Source organism: Pagrus pagrus, assembly GCF_965226575.1.
Source record: "Pagrus pagrus genome assembly, chromosome: 6".
In the NCBI taxonomy this organism is placed as follows: Eukaryota; Metazoa; Chordata; class Actinopteri; order Spariformes; family Sparidae; genus Pagrus; species Pagrus pagrus.
In genome coordinates, this window is record NC_140190.1 from 23601772 (window position 1) to 23623293 (window position 21522).

The following is a 21522-nucleotide window of genomic DNA, read 5'->3' on the forward strand; positions in this document are numbered from 1 at the left end:
TAACAGAACATAATTGGGAGTTTGTAGCCTGCTCAAAATGATATGCTACTAATGAGGAGTGTTGATCTTCTGGTCACAGCTGGAGAATAAAGTCGTAAAGTAATGTTGTAATGTCGCTCTCTTGCATTGAATTGTGGCTAACTTTAGGCTAACGTTACTTTTATATGCTGGCCGATGTGGCAGAGGGAGGCAGTTAGCAGCAGTGAATGATAAAAAATGTATCTAATATTTTTGAAAGGGAATGTCTGACCACATTTAGGATTTTATGAACTTACTGGGAAGCACGAACTGGACAAGAAGCATGCTGTTTGTAAAATCTGTTTCACAAGAATTCGGACCACATTAGCCCTTTTCCCCTGAAGGTAACATCTGCGATTAAGATGCTCAAATTAAAATAAATACACACCTCTAATGAACAACACTAAAATGAAGTAAACTTTTTTCCACCATTGTCATATTACAGTTTTTAATCTTAGGTGATCAAATGTATTTGATCAGAATGCAACTTTGTACCTTGTGCTGACATGTTGAAAATATTTTAATTCCTAAAAGCTGCTAGACAAACTTAACATGCAGCGCAAGAGAGGAGTGCACGCCCTAAACAAATGGTTTCACTGCTGATGCGTTTCTAATGTCGCGTTGTGGTGGGATTTGCCGCTTACATAGCAACAAATAGATACATTACCTTATTTCTACGTATCCTGCAAACAATAGTTAAACAAAAAAGAAACGCACATTAGCCAGATCAAGATCTTTACGACACAGGCGACAGTGCTCATACCGCTTTTGTCCACAGGGGCCGCCAGAATCAACAAAAAATGAAAGGTCCCTGTAGCTGCTTTAACTTCATGCATAAAACCAGAACTTTATCTGATCCTGAGATCATAATTATAACAACAATGCTGTCAGTTACATGGGTACATTGACAGATGCACAGCTCTATCCTGTCAGCTCTAGACTAGCACAAATTGAGAAAGATGACTGAGTGCTTATAAGGTAGGTTACTCTGTCCTCTCCCATCATTGTCAGGTTATTTTTGAGCTGTTTATTTTTTGAGCAGATTTTTCTTCCCCTTAGAATGTTACGATCTTTATTTTTTTTCTCCCAGCACCCCTTGTGCTCAGCAGACTGTCATCTGGGTAAAGTTAGCATTTAGTATCTTGACAGTTCAGTTGTTCAGAGTGAGGAGGAATGGAGTAGAGAGAGGCCTGGGATTACAGACTGTTATTGACCCCCAGAAACTGTTTACTGTGGTTATCTCTCAACACACATCTTCATGTCTCTCTGTATGCTAAATTTTGCCTCGTGTACAAACAAAACCATGATAACGCAGGTCTGTTTAAAGTATTTTAACCATATCAAGTTTCTGTTCTGTTTTTCACATGTATGCACAAGTCTGTGCAACCAAAAAATGTGGTTTGAATTTTAACTTCAGAAAACTGAATATCCACCACTACTAGATGCAGTATTGTAAACACCACTGTGTTCATGTGTATATTCATGTGCTGTGTATGTGGAGGATATGTGTGTGTGTGCAGGTATCCTTTATTCATGTGCGGTTACATGAGTTTCCCTTAAAATCACTCATGTATACTTAATATGTTTTTCTTCTCAAATCCCTTCAGCAATACTGAACTTAGCCAGGCCAGAGCTGAGTGGAGAGACACCTCTGGCTCCGAAGAAAATTTCCTCTCACCCCTTGAATTTTTCTTTGCACTCTCTGACCCATGATAGTGGTGTGATTTACCCCCGAGAGTTGCAGCACAGCGGCCCTCAATCAGCCTTTTGTTTCTGTGGACACTCTGCCCCGTCTATAATTTTCCCAGGCAGAGCAGATAGCGAGTAGCAGTTCAAAGCATCCTCCCGGCTTGCTTCTGCCTCAGCGGTAGCATTGGGAAACAGGCCCTTATCTCCTCTTCCTCCTCCTCTCCAGCACGGGGGATGGGGTGAGCTTATCTCCTCCACTCCTCTTTCGACTAAAGTGAGAGAGGCCAGCGGTCCACCCGGGCTCTGCTCTGGCCATGACCCACATGCGCTCGAAAACAATGCTTGACTTGCATGGCCACACACATGCTCACATTAAGTTTTATATACATAAGTACACACTCTGGCACTGGAGGTATTATTTTTATTTATTTTCCCCAGTACTTCTGCTGCTTGTTTTGTTATTGATTGGTTTTTATACCAACTGTTATTGTATTTTGAGCCTAAGTTCCTGTTTTGCACCTATAATCCAGTATATTATATATTATTGCACTTTATTTAAAGGCATGTGAGTAGGACTGCTGTCTTATTAGTATTGCTTCTAATTAAAATCATAAATAGCATTTGGCCACATACACTGAGTAACAAACTTTGGCTGCTGTGCATTTGTCACACATAATTAATAGATTTACATCCACAAATGCTGCATTGCTGATATCACATCAGGATCAGGGATTAATTGTTTACAGGAGCAAATTTTTATTTTATTAATTATTTTTGCTTGTTTGCTTTCCCTATTCTCCAGCTAAAGTAAAAAGTGTGTGCATTTTTTCCCCAATGGGATTGTTGACAGGGGAATCAGAGGACGTCAAAACAGTTGCTGCCATTTTTAAGCTTGGGTGGTGTAAACACACAGGTGGGGTTGCCCAATTATCAAGCAACCAACCATTAATGCTCAACGAGACTGAAACAACATCTAATACAATATATATTTAATGATATACTGTATATCAATTCACTGGCACAAATGGCCAAAGTGTAGGATTTGACACCTATATGTCAACAATTCAAGGTCAAACTTGAGCCAAATTCAAACCATATTATCGGAATCGGTTGAGCACAACACACATTACACACATGTTGAAGCACACATGCATAATGTCGAGGTGTTACCTGAGTTTGAGGTGTTGCCATCTCAGCAGGAAATTGCTTTTCTACAGGTGATTTTGTTTTCGATCCTTGTAATGCAGCACTTTTGCTTCATGATCGGCCACAAGCAATTCCAGTTTTATTGGGGGAACGACGTGGAACTGTTCATGCAAATTTAGGAAAACATTATTAATACCTAGGGACTGAACAGCCAAGTTCAACAGAGAAACTATTGTGTGCTGTTACATGACCTTAAAGACCATCAAGTACAAATACTTCGTTACTGTACTTGAGTAGATTTTTCAGGTATCTGTACTTTACTTTACAACTTACAACTTTTGAGTTTTACTCCCTATATTTTTACATAAATGTCAGTATTTGACATACTAGGAATGAGACTTTTTTTTCTCTCTGGTACATTTACGAACAACTCGGATCAGCTCAAATCCTTCTGATTCTACCTTTAAGTTTAATAGTCTGAATTATATTAACATGACGTGACGTTTAGTTAGTTAGTTAGTACAGAAATGGCCAGTAGAAATGTCCTTCAAAGGGACACTTTCTACTTTTATACTTTGAGTACATATCAGAGCCTGTACTTTCTTACTTTTACTTGAGTAAAGAAGTTGAATCAGTACTTCTACTTTTACCAGAGACTTTTTTTTCAACCAAGTATCTGTTCTTTTACTTGAGTAAAGAAAGAAGTTGAATCAGTACTTCTACTTTTACCAGAGTCTTTTTTTTCAACCAAGTATCTGTTCTTTTACTTGAGTAAAGAAGTTGAATCAGTACTTCTACTTTTACCAGTCTTTTTTTTCAACCAAGTATCTGTTCTTTTACTTGAGTAAAGAATGTGTGGACTTTTGCCACCTGTAAATAAATAGAGATACGGTTATTGAAAAGATTTATTGTAGTATAATTTGAAAATGTGAATGACTCTTCTGTTCTCTTCCTGGACGTTGTTGTCTCTGCTTGGTCCACCGGCACATCCTGTGTTGAGAACAGAACAAGTGGGAGAACTCCTCCAAAAGAATGCGGGGGGAAGCCTGTCGACATTAACCTGCTTCCTATCAACCATCCTCAGCTCCTACACACTTGGTGCACACACATTCACGTTGTTATGTGTGTGTATTATGTTAGCAGAGACTAGTTGAATGAATCCTCTTCCTCTTATTGACAAAAGTAAGCCATACACAGTTTTATTTGAGTCTGTAGGGGAACTTGTACTCTGATGATTTACTGCCAGAAGCCTTCTGGACTATGTGCGTCCCATCAATCAATAATCATTTGTCATCCTTGGCGTATATGAATGCAATAGCTGAGCAGTTATATGGAAAGAAGGGAAAGGTGTGTCGTTTCAAACCCAAATTATTTTATTTAAAGTTTGATCCTGTGGTTGCTCCGTTCAGTGTGAATGATGGATAAAACGAGCTGTTACTTCAAAGTATACTTGAAAATTGATACTTATCATAATGTACCCAGGACCTGGGAGTAACGGAATACGGGATTCTGTAATTAGGATTAAAAAAAGGTAACTGTAGTCCGTCAAAGTTACAAAAAATTTTAATTACATTACAGATACATTAAGTAAAAAAAGAGGATTACTAACAGGATTACAAATTTTTTTTTTAAAGTATAAATACTCTTCTGTAACCATGAACATGCGCACACATGATAACACTTCACAAGTCTCACTTTTTGGTATTGAGGTAATGCAAAAGTAATGGAAAGTATTAAAGTTACATTATTTTAACATTGTGAGACTTGGATAAGGTTACTGATCACATTGTTTAAAAGGTAATAAATAACTCAGATTATTAATCAGATTACATTTTTAAAGTAACCCTCCCAACCCTTATCATCATGTGTACATCTGCTTATTCACTGTGTTGAATTCTACTACATCATTATTATGCATATATATGAAGTTTATATCAAGAGTCTCTCTGGACATAATATTTTGTTAAATTATAATTGTTTGCTCAACAAAAAAACCTCCTCTGTTTTCATTCTTTTAAGGGTCATTGTAGCTGATAACGATGGTAATAGTATTTGTGTAATAGTGATATAATGATATTTTCTGAGATCGTTATTGTTCCATGAAAATCTCAAACTGTTGCAACATCGCAATATGAACATGTGCAATAAAGAAATTGCAAAATAAACTGCCTGTAATGCGATAATTAAGAATATTTTTACTGATGTGCACCATGCTTTAACGCTCAGCATGCTAACATTCAACCTGTCAGGTGGAGCCCTGGATACATGGGTCACACATTCATACCATTCAGCCACTGAGATGAAGCCCCAGCTAGCTGTCAGCTACCCTTAGATTAGTTTGTATCAATTTGGTGGCGACTGCAGTAGAGAGAGAAGAGCTAATATGGACACTTCAGTATTTGTTTATTCATCACAAGCCACGTTATCATTGCAGTACTGAACGATGTTATCGCACATTGTGGATTTACGTCAATTTATGCATGCTTAAAGAAGGAGTTCACCCAAAAATGAAAATTCAGTCATTATTTACCCACCCTCTTGCCTGTGGACAGTCACGTGAAGTTTCATAGTCCACAAAACATTTCTGCAGCTTCAAAGCAAAACAGCATTGCAGCATTTTCAAACAACAGAAGTAGATGGAGACTTGTTTTAAGATGTAATAAACAACCACAAAAAAAACATAAAACGGCTTCTTACAGCTCGTCTGGCTTAATCTGAGTCTCCTGAAGCCCTGATATCACAAATTGATTTAGTAAGACGTCATTTCCTTTTTTAAACTAAATTTGTCACTGTCGCCGCCAAGCTAAAAGCGTTAGCACACACCCTGTCTGTAGATAATGACTGAATTTTCATTTTTGGGTGGACTAATTGCTATGCTTATGTTGGAGTGACATGCTTTGCAGTCGGTCAAGCAGCAATAGTTGTTGCCAGTTGCTCTCCTTCCTTTTGGCCCTATTCGGATTTCCACGCTTAAGTAACAAAAAAAGATGGTTGTGAGCTATAAAACCTCCAAAACTCCCCCTCAGAAACCTGTGAGTGACGTGATTTCTGCTTTATCCTTAAGTATCTACACTTTATGGGCTAAAATTCCACAAATGAGACCCAGGTTGCAAAAAAAAGAATTACATTTCCTGTCGGCTCTCCATGTATATCTCTGTAAATGAACCCCTGTAGAGTCCTAATCCAAACTTCTGGCTCCACAATTGCAGAGTTTAAATAAATCTAGACCACTGTGACCGACTCGTGAGTGAGTCAATGTGCTGCTGGTAGCCAGATGGAATAACTCTCTACTGTCTGCAACTAAAATATCAACAGGAAACAAGAGGACATGAAGAGATGGAGCAGAATTCACGTCAAGCTGAGAGCTGTGTCTGAAAATGTTTTGCATGCGTGTAGCTTGTTTTGGGAACAGTCAAAAACAGTCAGAGCGGAATTGGCCTGAAAAGCAAATTTGTTTTTCTTATACATTTAATTGGTGTCCAACTTTTTGCTGAATGAAGCGGGTCCTGATGTGGTCATAACTTGAATTTATTTTGTGTTTCTCTGAGACAGTTTTCTTTTCCTGCATCTCTCTCTCAAAACAAAGAAAATGAGCCTGTTTGTTGTGTACGTGGGTTTGTATATGTGCACGTTTGCTTGCACGTGTGCGTGAGCAAGTGTTTAAGCGTTGGTTTGCATGTGTGTGAGAGTGTGGTGATCACAGTCTGCCATTGTTGAGTAATGTCTAATTAGGACCCACAGTGAGGCAGGTAATCTGGCCGGAGTGTGTGGAGGGAGACGGGGGAGGGTGGGAGCGGGGGGGGATAAGTGGAGGCTTTGGCTAGGTGATGATTTGGGTTGATTATGTGCACTAATTGGGCCAGCCAAGTAGCAGAGCAGTGGTTGGAACCTGCAGTCTCACCTCTCATTAAAATGATCTAATGATGAGTTTCCAGCTCTTCTGACCAGAGGAGCGGGTGGCTGTGTCGGTCGCTAGTTAGCAGACTGTCCCAGAGGACACACACCCTAAAACAACCTACACTGTTGTCACACTTTGGACACACTTGCAGAGGTGGGAGTAGGCTCGCTACAGCTAAAAAATTATCTGACAATATGTTGATGTCAAGTATTTGTGTTAAAAACAATAGTGTACTATTTGTTCTTCTTCAAAAAATACAAAAGAGTGCTTAAAAGGTAGGAGGTGTTGATTTTTAATTGATGCAATTATTAGTCAAATAATATTTCAACTTTAAATCCAATTTCTTTTTTATACTAATTATTCTGAGTGACAACTTTACTGATTGTTAGCCGCTTCTCCCTCCTACTTTTACACAAATAAACTGAAAAGGTTAAAAAAGATTTTAGTTAAAGGTTGAACACAAAGATTGAGAAAAACGACACACAAAAAAGTAGAAAGTTGTTTTTGCAGGACTTAAGCAGACCTTGGCCACACATGAGGTAAATGAAAAGTTTGTTTTTTAAAACAACTTGCCAAAACAAGCTCAAGGGTGTCGCTGGAGATAAAGATGCAGAGATTGTGAAATTGTGGGCTGATACAATGTTTGTGATAACAACTTGGAGGAGAGCTGATATATTATCATATCATCTGATATTGATCATATAAATTTATAACATAACCTTCTTTCTCATGAAAAGGCGCTCTACAACTGCCTCCTCTATGATAGGAATTTTCCAGTATTTATAGAGCCCTACAAACTGATGGCAGGGTATCACAAGCCGGGTGCTCGTGAATGTGCCAGGGCAAATTAACGTGACACAACAGATAAACATTGGCCACTGCTATTGGTGAATGTCATCGGCAAAAATCGGCCAATACTGATGTTTGGCCGATAAATCAGCGGATCCATGACTTGAGAGAATAATTTCCACAGTGATGAGCTGATGTTTTAAATGATTGGACAGGATATTAACAGCAGCTTCTGGGTCACTGTGGTTGGATTGAGCTAATAGAAAACAGTGCACCATATGTGTGACTGAGTGATCGACTTTCACATGAGATTTCCTGCATGTTCAGTATTTAAGTATAAGAACTGCAATACAACATCAACAGTCGGAGGATGCACCAGATCTCTTATAAAAATACAGGAAATGTTTTTGAAGTAATTTTGACATCGTTTTGTTTTTTCCTTTCATCCCGACTTTTATTTGGTCATGGCTTGTAAAAAAGTCACAAGATATTTTCCATGCGTTCATTTCTAAACGAAGCTGTTGTTTGTTTTTTGTCAGACATATTGAGGTGTGTGTGTTATTGCTTGTACTTGCGTTACATATTAACATGACTTTGCGACTTTGCTCCTGAAATGTGTAGCTGTCTTGGCTATTAGTTCCATGTTTATGAGATGGAGTTTAATGCGCACCACGTTACAAAGGGAGGAAATGAAACTTCCTTCATGTCGCAGACAGCGTGCAGCATGTAGTCTGCTGCCCTAATCCCTCACCTGCTACACATTACCAAATCCCTATTACCTGCAACCCACCTAATCTTGGGATGTAGTTTCTGTCAGGTAGGATTAATAACACCCCACTGTGGCCTGAGTGGCCAGAATCTGTGTGTAAGTGTATGTGTATCTGTTTAAGTGTGTCCACACACTCCCCTCCTCCTCTTTTCTTTAATAAGCACGTTGTAATTTATGGTTGCAGTTCATCGACGGACGGCTGGCCAAATTGAACGCAGGCCGCGGCTTCTCCGACGTGTTTGAAGAGGAGATCACAGAGGGGGGCTTCTGTGGAAGTGAGTAGTGCTAGACCGACCTGTCCATCAATTAGCCGCATTATATTTATTTGCCATATTTCATGCAATAGGCAAAAGTTATTTTATCGTGTTTTAGTAAGATGTAAAAGCAGTGAACAAATAAAGAAGAGAGTTGTGAATAAAAAAGTAAAGACACTAATAGCGCCCCACTGCCCTGTAAAATCTAAAACAAATAAATGTACAAAAAGGCGTCTAAAAATAATGAAATGATTAAAAAGATGGCACATTATATAGTATTCTGCAGTGTTGTATATTTTAAATAACATCTTAATTTAAACACTTTTAACTTGTTTTAGTCCTGTTTAAAACCTGTTGGAACTCATGAAAACAACTCAAACACATAAAGCCCTTTGAGTAATAATGCACTGTAGTGTCTTCGGAAGAACTGAGTTTAATTATTAATGGTTAAAAATGGCAACATTATGCTCGGAATCTTTAAAAGTGATTTATAACCATTTTAAAACTTGAAATGCAGCCTCTCATGGTGAATTGGTTCATTTTCTTATTTTTGACATTCATCTCGAGTGTCATTTGTTCTGAACATCTTTATTGGAAGCGATACAAGGGTTACTCAAAAATCTGATTGAATGTGGCAAAAGAAGATTGACGAAAGAATTAATAAGGTTTTGGCAGGACTGAGCATGATTACACACGAAGTCTGTGCACGAGACATCAGAAGTTTGAAATCCCACAGGAGTGCTTAGACAAATTAGATCGTTTTGATCACAACACTTGTGGTTGTCTGAGTCGTGTTTACAGGACAAGAAAAAACAAATGCCATCCAGATGTCGCAGCTGAATATCCATCAAATTATTGGGCTCATCAATTCTGATCTTGACCCAAAACCCACGCTGTCATCTGTGATTCTGTTCTTGAAACATTTGCGAGGAAACCCTTGTACAAAAGAAACTCAGGATAAAACATTCCCCCGATCTGCACTCACAAATCCAATATATCCAGTTTCTATTGCTATTATGTACAACAGTAAATATTTCACTCAACTATTGTTGATTATATGGGACAAAGGACAGAACAAATAATGGCAGAAACTTACTGTATAGTGCATAAATGTATGTATATTTTACAGTTTTTTTATCAACTACATCGCCTGTTTGTCCTCTTTGAAACATAAATGGTTCTGTCTACAGTTTAAAATGTGTCACAGTGTAATATACATAGTTACCTTTGCTTTGCAATGTTATTACAATGCTCTCGAGTGCAAAATGATTAATTCATGTCTCCTGTGTTTTATACATCCCTCCAGGTAATTCAAGGTCTTACCAGCAGTGGATGCACACTGTAAAGGTATTCCTAGAGTCCTGCATATCATACCTAAATGCTTTTATCTGTGCCTTCTTTTTCTTATGTTTCACTCATTTCACTCCCGAGTTATATTTAATTGAGAGTATGATTGACACGACTCAGTGTTTGAAGTCCTGCCGCTGCGTTTGGAATGAAGGGGGCTGCCTGAATGTACAGATCCAACGCGAGTGCAGTTTGGTGTGTGAAGCGGCGCGTGCAGCAGGACAGTGGAGACAGACAGGGAGGGGAGACAGAAGTGATTTGACGTGACAAGACGTCCTCCGACATGACATGTTGATCTGGCAGCAAACACAGGCGTTACTCCGCTGAACCGACCCAAGAACATAGATCTCTCCCTCCTTCCTCATCTCCTGTCTCTTTCCTCCTCTCCTTTTCTTTCACCATCTATCTCTCTTTATCTTCCTCTCTCTCCTCCTCTCATCTCTGTCACAGCCCCCCCTCGGTCTCCCTCCCTCCCTCTCGCTCTCACTGAGCATCTCTCCCTCGCCCTCCCTTTCTCCGCACGCCGTCAGCTAAGGCTGAATTAGTTCTCTAGAGTGCTCTTCAAAGGTTTGTTAAAGTTCACATTTCCTGACTGACAGGGATCTATAAGAGGGGCCTTCACCTCGGCCCCTCTCCTCCTCTCCCTCTGCCGACTTCTGAAACGCCGTCTGCCATTTACTCTGTTTAGCCGTTTAGCCGACGCTTTGTGCTTACACTAAAGACCAAACAGAGGAAAAGAGTGAGACGCAGAGATGCAGCAACAGAGAGATATTGGGTGCCATAATGTCAGTCTGCAGAAATCAATCACGCACAGTCCCTGCCATCGCTTTTAGGCTGCTTCTAAATAAAACCCTCCTGAATATTGTGAATCATGCAGTTTATCATGGCTCAGTGATACAGTACTTTATCTGGTGTCGCCAGAAGTTGTATTACAACACTATTTACAGCTGCAGAGGGAGTGTTGGTTACGTTCTGATATTGAAAGGGGGTCCTGTGTGACTACTGTGATATTTACACGCATACTATACATCACAATATGACAAGTGTATGCAAAAATCACATAAAATAATCAAACAGATTGTCAAAGCAATAAGTAGGGTTCACTTGTTTCACTTTACATGAGACAAATTTCCTCAAACATATTGCCCAGCCCTACCTGTGTGCATACATGAATATTTAATATGAAAAATAATTAGCTTGAATGTGTATTTATGTGTGGAAACTCGCCCAAAATGCCTCTAAGTGGCTGATTAATCATTTTCTGTGTCTATTACAGAGAGGAGGAGCACTCTTCAACACAGCTGTGACAAAGGTACATTCTTTTTCTCAAGCTTAATGCACTGTTGTCTTCAATATGCACATAACTTGAAACACCACGTCCTGAAAACCCCACTGAAACAGACCTCAGGTGACATTTTGCAGGTTATTTTTGTGAAAATGAATCAGTCTGCATGAATATACAACAAATTAATGTCTGCCTTGGAATTGACAGTGGAAGGAATGGGAGCAGTGTTCATGGCTAGTCCGTGTTTGATGAGCAGCACCACGTCGTTATGTGCCGTGCAATAGGTGGTCAGGGTGCCCTTTCATGTTATCGCCTCCTGTTAGTGTGCGAGGCGCTCTTATCCAGCCTTTTGTCTCCGTGTTTTTTGCCACAGGGATCAAAGCATTTCTTGATGTTACATGAAACCAGAGTGGAATGTTAACGCAACATGTTTTGATTAGTAATCTGTGTGTGTGAATGTGTGTGTGTGTGTGTTGGTCTTCTCTTCCTCCTAGGCCAAGAGTCATGCCAAGAGGGGCATCCGGGACATTAAGGGCAGGCTTAAAGCAAGGGTGAGCAGCACGGACCTTCACACCTCTCAGACACACACACACACACACACACACACACTCGCAGCAGCATGCGTACACACACTCTTGTACACATAATTCTGTTCCAAGGCACACAGATAGACACACGCCCCCCCTCATAGAAACAGACAGGAAGGCTGCTTTACATGGAGAGTGTGATTCTGACGCAGGGGCCTTTAATGACTGCTGAAGCCTGCTTAGCGCTTTGTTCAGGGCTGTACATTTTTAACCAACGCCCCTCTGGCTATGGCCTGTCATGTCATCCGAGCCCCGGCCCCTCTTTCTCTTTTATTGTCTGCATATTTCATCAGTGAGCCTGTGATTTCCTCAAAGCTAATGTAACGAGGTGTATGTTTCCATAAGCCTGATGGATTTGATAAGCCAATAGCAGTTTGATCTGTCAGTGGGAAACTGAGGAGAGAGGGCACTGATGATGTACAAGAGGAGCATGCCGTGATCTGCTATGTGCATGCACACACTCATGGAGGCAATAGAGGTGTTGAATCTGTTTGATTTTGAAGTTAAACAGATTTCACGCGCACTCATAAATTAATTTACAAACATAATTTAATGAATTCAAGTGTTTCTGCATCACTCTTCATCTGCGCTGCATTTCTGTTACTGGCAGCCACAGACAAGGACCTCGGTATAATTGTTGTAACCTGTTAGAGAGCAAGCCTGGTACATTACCTCTTTTCTTAGTGCTCTCCAACTTTCAGTATGTATGGTAACTGGAGACTTAAATCTTTTAGAGCTGAAACAATGTGTTGATTAATCGATTCGTTGATAGGATGAAAATTAGATGCCAACTACTTTGTTAATCGATAATCGTTTTAGTCGTTTTTCAAGCAAAAGTGTCAAACATTTGCTGTTTCCAGCTTCTTCAATCTAAGGATTTGCTGCTTTGTCTTTGGCAGTTATGACAGTACATGAAGACCCCTTTGGGGTTTGGACAGTTGGTTGGACAAAATAAGCAATTTTTGGGCTCTGGGAAATTGTAATTAGCATTTTTCACAATTTTTTGACATTTATAGACCAAGCGATTAATCAATTAATCATGAAAATAATTGGCAGGTTACTTGGTAATGAAAATAATTGTTATTTGAAGGCCCAAAAAATGTCATGAATATCTTCTTTAATTTTTTAAAACCCCTTTTGATTTTATAAAAAACGCTGATCACTGGAGTTTGTAGCAAACTTTACTCAGACACACACACACAGTTTAATGGTGCAATTTGTAGGAACTTTTTCAGCTGTGTGATGCCAACTGAGCATTTAGAGATTTATAGCAGCATGACAGTGTTTGTGGAATTGATTGATTGTACTGGAAAGAGAACTGAAAATCTGTACTCAAGTACGAGTACAATTACATAACTGAAATATTACTCAATAAGTAAAACTACTGGGATTAAAATAACCCTTGAGTAAAAGTACAAAGTAAAAAGTACTCCCAATTCCTCCACTGCTCCGCTCAGTAGTCAGCTCTCCAAGCCTGTGCCTGCTGCAGTTTTTGTTCTCTGTCTGGGTTTTCATTGGGCCGTCTGTGATCTGATGGCCCTCTGAGCTACCAAAATGCAGATGAAAAGTTTTGATATTAATTCAAATTGTACTCAGTACTGATATGATTTTAAAGATAACTAAGTACATCACATGTTGTAATGCATGCTTAAGTATGAGTAAAATGAAAGACTTGAAAAAGTAATTTGAGTCGATGTAATTAGTTACTTCACCCCTGGAGATTGACTTGGGTAAACTACAGTTCCTTTGTTCATCATAATGCAGGAATATGTAAGCAAATGCTGCAGTGTGGCTCATTGATGTTTTAGTTTCAAACAAAACTTTGTCTCTAAAGCACAGATGAATGAGCTATATCAGGATCTAAGTAGGATCAATTAATCATTTCATCTGATTTGTTGGCAAGAAGAAAAAGTATAGAATATCACCAGACTGATCGTTTAAGAAAAATGCTGATGAGAAATACTGTAGCAGCAACTGGACAAAGAGCATCATTGCTATAGTTAATATCATATATATGAATATGTATAAATATTAATATACTATAGTGTATTTTTGTCAGTTTGTTTAACTTATAACATAAATAATCTGAGATTTACATTCATCGTTTCTCTCTCAGGAAGAAGAAGAAGAGGGAATGATGGTCTGTGCGGGGTCTCCCACCAGCACCAAGAGCCTGTCTCCAAGGAGACTGCAGAAGATGAGACGGGTATGACACACACACTCACACACACACACACACACACACACACACACACACACACACACACACACACAGATGCACATCAGTAAATGAGTTAACTACATTTACACTGACTGATCATACCAGAGCTCAGTTTTCACTTGACCGACAAGGATGCAGTCTTCCACTTCAGCTCTCTTTCCGTCCACTTTTTGTTCTCAGTTTTCCCTTTTTTTTCACTCCATCCCCACATCTCTCTCCCCTTTTATTTCCATCCCTCTCTGTCTTTCTCTCCCCACTTCCTCTCCTCCATAACAGCTCTTGGAAGTACCGTAGTTTGTCAAGGTGCCAAATGTAATGATAAGCATTTTTTTTTTCTTCTTTCAACGCACTCATGTTGTACATTCGGTATTTTCCCCTGAACAGCACGGACAGTAGAAGCAACTCATCTGCTGGTCAGCATTTCCTCTGAAGAATTTGCTTGTGCACCATAAGTGGATTTCTTTTTTTTTTTTTTTCTTTGTTGTGTGCAGAGCTGGCATACAATGTGCAAGCACATGCACGCTCACAAAGCACAAATTCATCAGTAAATTTATCAAGAGAGTTAAAAATGTTAGATTATTATGTGACACTCCAGTGAAGTGTAAATGAAAATGTGCACACATATTTTTTCTTACGCTTCTGTACAGTTTGAAACACACTCAGACAGCCTGAGGGTTACGAGTTATTTCACCTCATATCTATACGTCTGCAGTCTCAGCTGGAGCTTTTCTGCCTCTTATAACTAAACAAAAACCAGCAACTGGACTCCCAGTTCTGTCTAAAGAAAAAACATGCTGGCAATGTACACACTGACATTTTGGTCACAGTCATGCAAGAGTGTGATTAGGAGAGGTTGTGCTGTCTCTAATTAGCGTTGTGTTTCCTGTGTGTGTGATGAGGCTGGAAAGTCTTAGCGCAGAGGAAGGTGTGACGGCCGGGGAGAGGAGACGAACGGCAATTAGGGCTTTCTAAAGGCTTCCTCGGACACCCTCCGTCCCCGTCTCCCCCCCACCCCCCAGCCAGTGCGCACACAAAGACGAGGCCAAACCTGACACGCACACCCACACACACACCCACACACACACACACACACACACACACACAGATTAACAGTTAACATGCAATTGATGTGCGCACAAACACGCACACACCGTATTCAGGATATACACTCGCTCACACCCCTGTCCCTGCCATCGAGGCCTGTTCATTGCCACAGTAACGGGTCCCTGGAGACCACTGGAGGAGGGACACACAGGACACAGACTAACATGTCCCACAGCACTGTTTTTGTGCGTGTTTGTGTTTATATAATGTCCACAATGCTCTTCCAGTTCTTCTCTTAACACATTTTTTTGCATGACTTAAAGTTCATAGTTCACAGCCCAGGTATAATATTGTGTTTACCGGACCCCTACTCATTAAAGACACAAAACCCAGGAGGAGAGTGAAGTCTGACATCCCAAGACTTATTTTTCCTTCCCTGTCGCCTGAAACTAAGACTGAAAATTGAGAAGCCAAGAAAGCCTTTATAATTTATGGCCTGTCAGTGTGCAGTGACCCCTGAAAGATTGAAACATTTTGAAGGAAGTCGTACTGGAAATGATTGGTTCTTTCAATGTTTCGTTGTTTTCAGGATACTTATATTCGCTCATGTCTTGATGCACATTAATGTGCTTAAAGACGCAAAATTGAAGCTGGAAAAAAAAAACCTCATTCTCATACAAAAAGTTTATGTCCACCTCAGTAAGCATGTTTTTTCTGTTTACAAGCTAAGACGGAAAAGAAGACTCACCTGACTGTTTAAAGCCCACCATATTTACATTTCAGTTACGGTTCAAAAGAACGTTGGAGGAAAACATACCTATTGTTCAGACTCTCTCTTATCTCCATCGCTGTATGTTATTTCCTTTTTTTTTATGCGATTGCTTCCTATGAAACCTTGATACTGTGTTCTGCCCACAGCCAGGTGTTCCTTGCACGAGAAATTGCTCTCAGTGGGACTAACCTGGTTAAATAAAGGTTAAGTAAAATAAAAAATAAAAAAGAAATCATACCTTTATCCCCATCCCTCCCCCAACTCTCATGCCCACACACAGACACCTACTGTACAGCAGTACCTCGGCCTACTCTCATCCCCTTCATTCTTTAAAATATGCCCCACTCCCTCTCTGTAGACAAACCTCGGTCCAGTCCTTAACCATGCAGTGATTTTTCCTAAAATATTATTTTCCCAGAGTAAAATAAAAAATCTTACTTTTCTTCAATTGACACAGCCCCCCTGTGTGGATCAGTGAGGGAAGACTTATTATTGGAAACGCTTCTCATTAAAAAAGCAGTTGCACAAAAACTGAACACTGTAAACTTCATCAATTGTACTGCATTAGTTTTAACTACTGTAGGTGTATCTAATAAACTGGCAACTGGGTGTATATTGAAGTGAGAGCAATAGTCCTGCCTTTTTTTTTAAGCAATATTCTTGCACACCCTTAATCCGTTGCCTCACTAGAGATAATTATATTTATTTTCCTTCAAGACTGTGTAACTTACACCAAATGACGTTTTTTTTTTCGTTGCATCCTCAGCTTCAGCATATATACTCAGAAACCTTCTCCTCGCATCCTTTCCATACCTTTGACCAAGTGACCAACAGAAGCTCATTCGCCTGCCTTCTCGATTCAGAAACATGTCGCCATCCGACGCTTCAAAAATGTGATGTGATTAACAGCATTCCATCCTTCCTGCGTGAAAGAAAAAGCCTGATGCATTTTTAGCATTCATCATATTTTTTTTATTTTTTTTTCGCAAACACCTCTATGTCTGTCCTTGAAAATGAAATGAATGATCCTGGAGTAGCTCCTTTAATTAATCATAGCAAAAATAATCAGAGTTATGAAATTCATATTCCATTTGATCAGCCAACACACGCACCAAAGTGAAAGTGCTGCTGTCACTTGCGTACGTACTTGAGCCCGTTATCTGGCGGCAGTGTGGGTGATTTGTTGTGTTTGGTGAGCTTCTTGATTAAGAATGTAGGAGTAATCTTTTCTTTTGACAAAAACAAGACTGAATTGGACTGCTGACTTCTTGTCTGATACAACAAACAACAACCATTGTTCTGGCTCCTGTATGGTTCTGTGTGCCACATCTGTTTTTGAGATTCTGTTTAAGATTTTGTATATCTGGTGTGTATGTGTGTTTGTGTGAGTTTTATGTAGTATTTTGCTGTAAGCATCTGCACATAGAAAGTGTTTTGTACCTGAGCATGTATTCGGGTGTGTGTGTGTGTGGTTGTGTGTGTTCACAGACATGCTTGCATTTACCAGTTTGCCTCAGGTTGGAGACAACAGAATGACAGCTGTTAAGAGAGCAGAGGAGAGCAGAGGTTGGGACATTGTTATGGACAATGACAGCCAGCAGGCTTGTGGCCGGGCTCAGCCCCAGGCTCTGGACTGTTCACCTGGTGAGGCGGGAGAGATGCCAGCCAGGAAAACACCACACAGCTCAGGGTGGAGGGGAAACAGGGAGCTAACAAAGATGTAAAGCAAGAACAAAGTCACACAGATACCTCAGTGTGTGTGTGTGTGTGTGTGTGTGTGTGTGTGTGTGTGTGTGTGTGTGTGTGTGTGTGTATGCATGGATGGATGTGTTTGTATGCTCCATCGGTGGGAGACAGCTCATGTGTTCATGGCCAGTAGACACATATGGACACTTTGCACATGACTTGTGAAGTGTCTGTGTTTTAACACAGGAGAATGTACAGGACGATCATTTCAAACATGCTTGTACTAAAATCTATTTTTAATACAGTAACACTTAACTTGAAGTATTGCTCACAAGCATTACGTAGACATTGTGCGTGCATTATGGTCAGTACATGATTGAAAATGCTATAATGTGCTGAAGCAATACTTTCTGGGTAAACAGAATAGCTATTAACTTAGTTTAAAGCATATTCCTGTACTGTAGATCATAGAGCATACACTGCGTGTGTGTAATGATTCATAATAATGAAATCTTTATGTAATTGTAAATTGAAAATAGCTCAAATACGCTCATAATATTTGTTGTAAGATTAATATTGTAATATAGTTAAGATGCATCACACTGAACTTTAAGCACAGTGGCTGTCTGCCGTGTCTGTGTGTGTGTGTGTGTGAGAGTGAGAGAGTGTGTGTGTGTGTTTACATGGTTATTTGTATGTGTTTGTAGTCTCCACTTCGCTTAGTTTCTCCCGACTTCAGAGACCCAGCTGACTTCCTCGCTGAAACCAAAGTGCCATCTCCTGGCACCCTCCGAGTACTGCACTGCACCCAGTCACAGAAGAAGACACCTGGTGATTTGACTGGATGAGTTTAGTTTAGTCTCGCAGAATGAGCATAATGCACATTTTCCTTCTTTTATATGGCTCCTGTTTTAAGCGAAAGGGAAGTGGTCTTTCAGCAACAGCCAGTTGGACAGACGTGTAGTGGATCTTGCCTCAAACGCTGTTTTTTTTTTTTGTTTTTTTTTTTCTCCCTCCCCTTTCGAGTGAGCAGCTCTTAAACAGGCAGACACAGACTTGGCTGTACTTCTGCAAAGGCTCTGCCTCTCCCCAAGGTTTGTTTGCATTTTACCGGCATCTCTTTACATAGACTGCCAAGCTGTGAGATCAGTGCCCACTCAGAAATACCATATGAAATGTATAATGTAAGACCGGCTATTAAAGTCCACTAGCGTTTGGCCCTGTCACAGAGAGGCATGGTTGTTCCGCATAACCAGTCATGCAGAGAAGAAGGGGAAAGTTTGTTTCTCCAAATGCAGCTACTAAAATGGATGGTGATGACTGTTTTCCCCTCATAACCACAGAAATGAAATGTAATTTGTTTTATCAAATCTGTTTTTTGAGGCCCCTTAGATATATTTCATACTTTTGCTTATTGCATTAGAAAAATCCCAGGATATACAGGACTAGAGTGGAGGATAAGCTTGGTCATGTGTACAATTCTGCCTTCATTTGCTCACAGTCCACGACTTGTGTAAGCGAGACTAAAGACGGGAGTGTAAGAGTTAATCAGGATTCAGGATTCTTCTACTTCTTGATCCTGCTAATCAGTAGCTTGGATCAAAATGTAAAAAAATAAATAAGATAAAAATAATTAAGACATTTTTGAGACATTTTTGTGAATTTACTGTCCAAGAAAGGCTCAGATATCAAATCTTTTCCTTGATTTGAGGAGCACAAGAGGATTGAGCTACAGTAGTTCAACTGAAATAACCTGACCGTTTTTTTATTTTCATGACTCCTGTTCCTCTGACGCATCTCCTCCTGACTCTTTCGCTCCCTGCGTGCTGCACAGTATCACTTGCGGCGGCGAGGTGGAGAGGAAGGGAAGCGAGAGCCAGGCAGACAGAAACTGTGACATCTGTCACTGACAGCAGAGTGATGGAGGGAGAAAATGGGAGACAGGAAGGCATGGAGGGAGAATCTCCTTTTTCATTTTCACCTTTCAGTTTCCCATTAGCCGACAGCGAGAAGCTAATGAAGGAGCAGTATGATAATCTGTTGTTTGGCTATCTTGTGCTTTCCGCTGTCCTGTCAGGCCTGGGGAGGTACAGGAAGGTGGCAGAGCTGTCACCTGTTTTCACCGGCTGAGAGTTTCTCATTGTGAATGTCTGAATTTGAAGATTTTGTTGTTGTTTACACTGACACACAGTACATCTAATTTTAGATCTCAGATTTAACTGCAGTTGTTGGTTTTGACAGCTTTTTGAGGAGGTGAATATAATGTTCGAGTGACTTACTTCGTATCTCACATTACCAGTAAAATGAATACAACATGTCGGCCATTTTTTAAGTGTGATAAACTCCACTCCCGTGCCAAATTCGGCGCTCCTATCGTAAAGTGCTCGGTTGTTGTAAATAGCTTCATCTTAACTGCTGCACTAAGGGGTCACCGTGAAGAGAGGGAATGACAAATTGATAAAGCCGTGAAGTGAGGTACCATCCATTTACTGCTCCCTATGGAACTTCCTTTCGTAGACGGCACCAAAGCTGTAACAGAGATCAGAGGGCCAGGCTTCGTGACCTGTGTCTGGTTGTGTTTGGGTTCACCTTGCTTTAATAAACACCTAGACGCAGAGAGAGGCCCTGCTCCCCCGAACACAGCCCTCTCGCACAAATGCACAGTCTAAATAACTGCACACACCATCAACATACAGCGCATGTGTTTGTAGTGTTTGTGTGTGACTGTTTCTGTCCGAGCCCCTCCCCTTGCCAAAGTGTCTCACAGGTGCATCTCTTCTCCGTCGGCCCGCTTTGGCTGGCTGGCATGCTGGCCTGGCCCCAGATTTACTGCCCTGACACAGGAATCCATTAAAGGCTGTTTAGGGATCCCAGGCCTGAGCCCCTCTGAAATCTCTTTCATTATAGCTCCAAGCTACCATGGAAGGGGAGCGGCTCGGCCAATCAGCAGTGCCACCACATGTGTTCGTGTTTAGCCCGATGGCTGAGAGGCTTAAGTGGCTACTGCACACATCTCCTCCGCTGACTTTTATGGAGAAAATGGCACTTTAACTCTTTGTGTTTTTTTGTAATAGGGTGCGTATGTGACTGAGTGTGTGTATGTGAGTGTGTGCGGGTGTGTATGTCTTCCCTGGCCGAACACGGGCCCTAAATGAGGCCAGGCCAGCCACACGTTACATTCCGCCTGTCTGGCTGGCACTGCGTCGGCTAATCAAGACCGGCTTGGTTCACGGTTCCAATACCGACTGCACCCCCCCACCCACCCCCTGCCCCTCCAACCCCCCCACCATTCCCATCATTCTTTGGGTCTTTGAGGAATCTTTTCTCACCTCTCAATATTTCCTTCCTTCCTTTTTTTCATTCACTCCCTTCCTCCTTCATTCTTTTGGGTTGTTTTTTTTTGTCTTTCATCTTAAGTGTTTCTCACTATTCTTCACCTTTGTGTCTCTGATTTTTTCCTTTACCACAACCGCAACGCAAGCACACAAACAACTGTCTTCACTTCTCAAACACAACTGTCTTCACTTCCCCCAGTGCTCTGCACACTTTTAGGGTTGTAAAGAACCCCTTTCTCAGTGCTGGGCTTTGATAATGTGGCTAACGTGAGCTTAGCAGAGAAAAATGCAGAAAAATCAGTGAGGTGGAGCTAAGACGGTGTTGGAGAAAAAAACCCAACAAAACAGGGAAAACAGTGCAGTGCTCCATAACGCTAATGCACACTGGTTGTTAGCAGTGCTAGCATGTAAACCGTGCCCCATGAGCGTATGAAAAACACAAGAGACTGTAGGACAATTTGAGATGTCACCAAAAAAAAATAGGAGGTGTCTGCAGCAGTATGTAAGAAGGTAAATGGGCAAAATGCAAAGAGTGTAAATTAGAAAGTGAGATAGTGTTAACATAAGTGAACATGCACATGCAGTGAGAGAGGAACATGTGCGTCGTAGTGAAAGGCATGTTAATAAGTGGCCTGGGGCACATTTGGGCTCCCATGGGGAGAGTCCTGCCCTGCTCTGTGAA

At 40.7% G+C, this 21522-nt stretch overlaps 1 protein-coding gene across 3 annotated transcripts in view; it reads left to right on the top strand.

Moving 5' to 3' along the window:
- The window catches only part of dennd1b (DENN/MADD domain containing 1B), a 114927-nt gene that overhangs the window by 85654 nt on the left and 7751 nt on the right, over nt 1-21522 (top strand). For all 3 annotated transcript variants that reach the window (XM_084354561.1, XM_084354560.1, XM_084354562.1), the window contains 5 exons: nt 8494-8584; nt 9870-9910; nt 11187-11222; nt 11690-11746; nt 13899-13988. In XM_084354561.1, coding sequence (XP_084210687.1) covers nt 8494-8584; nt 9870-9910; nt 11187-11222; nt 11690-11746; nt 13899-13988 — 315 coding nt within the window. The remainder of the gene's footprint in view (nt 1-8493; nt 8585-9869; nt 9911-11186; nt 11223-11689; nt 11747-13898; nt 13989-21522) is intronic.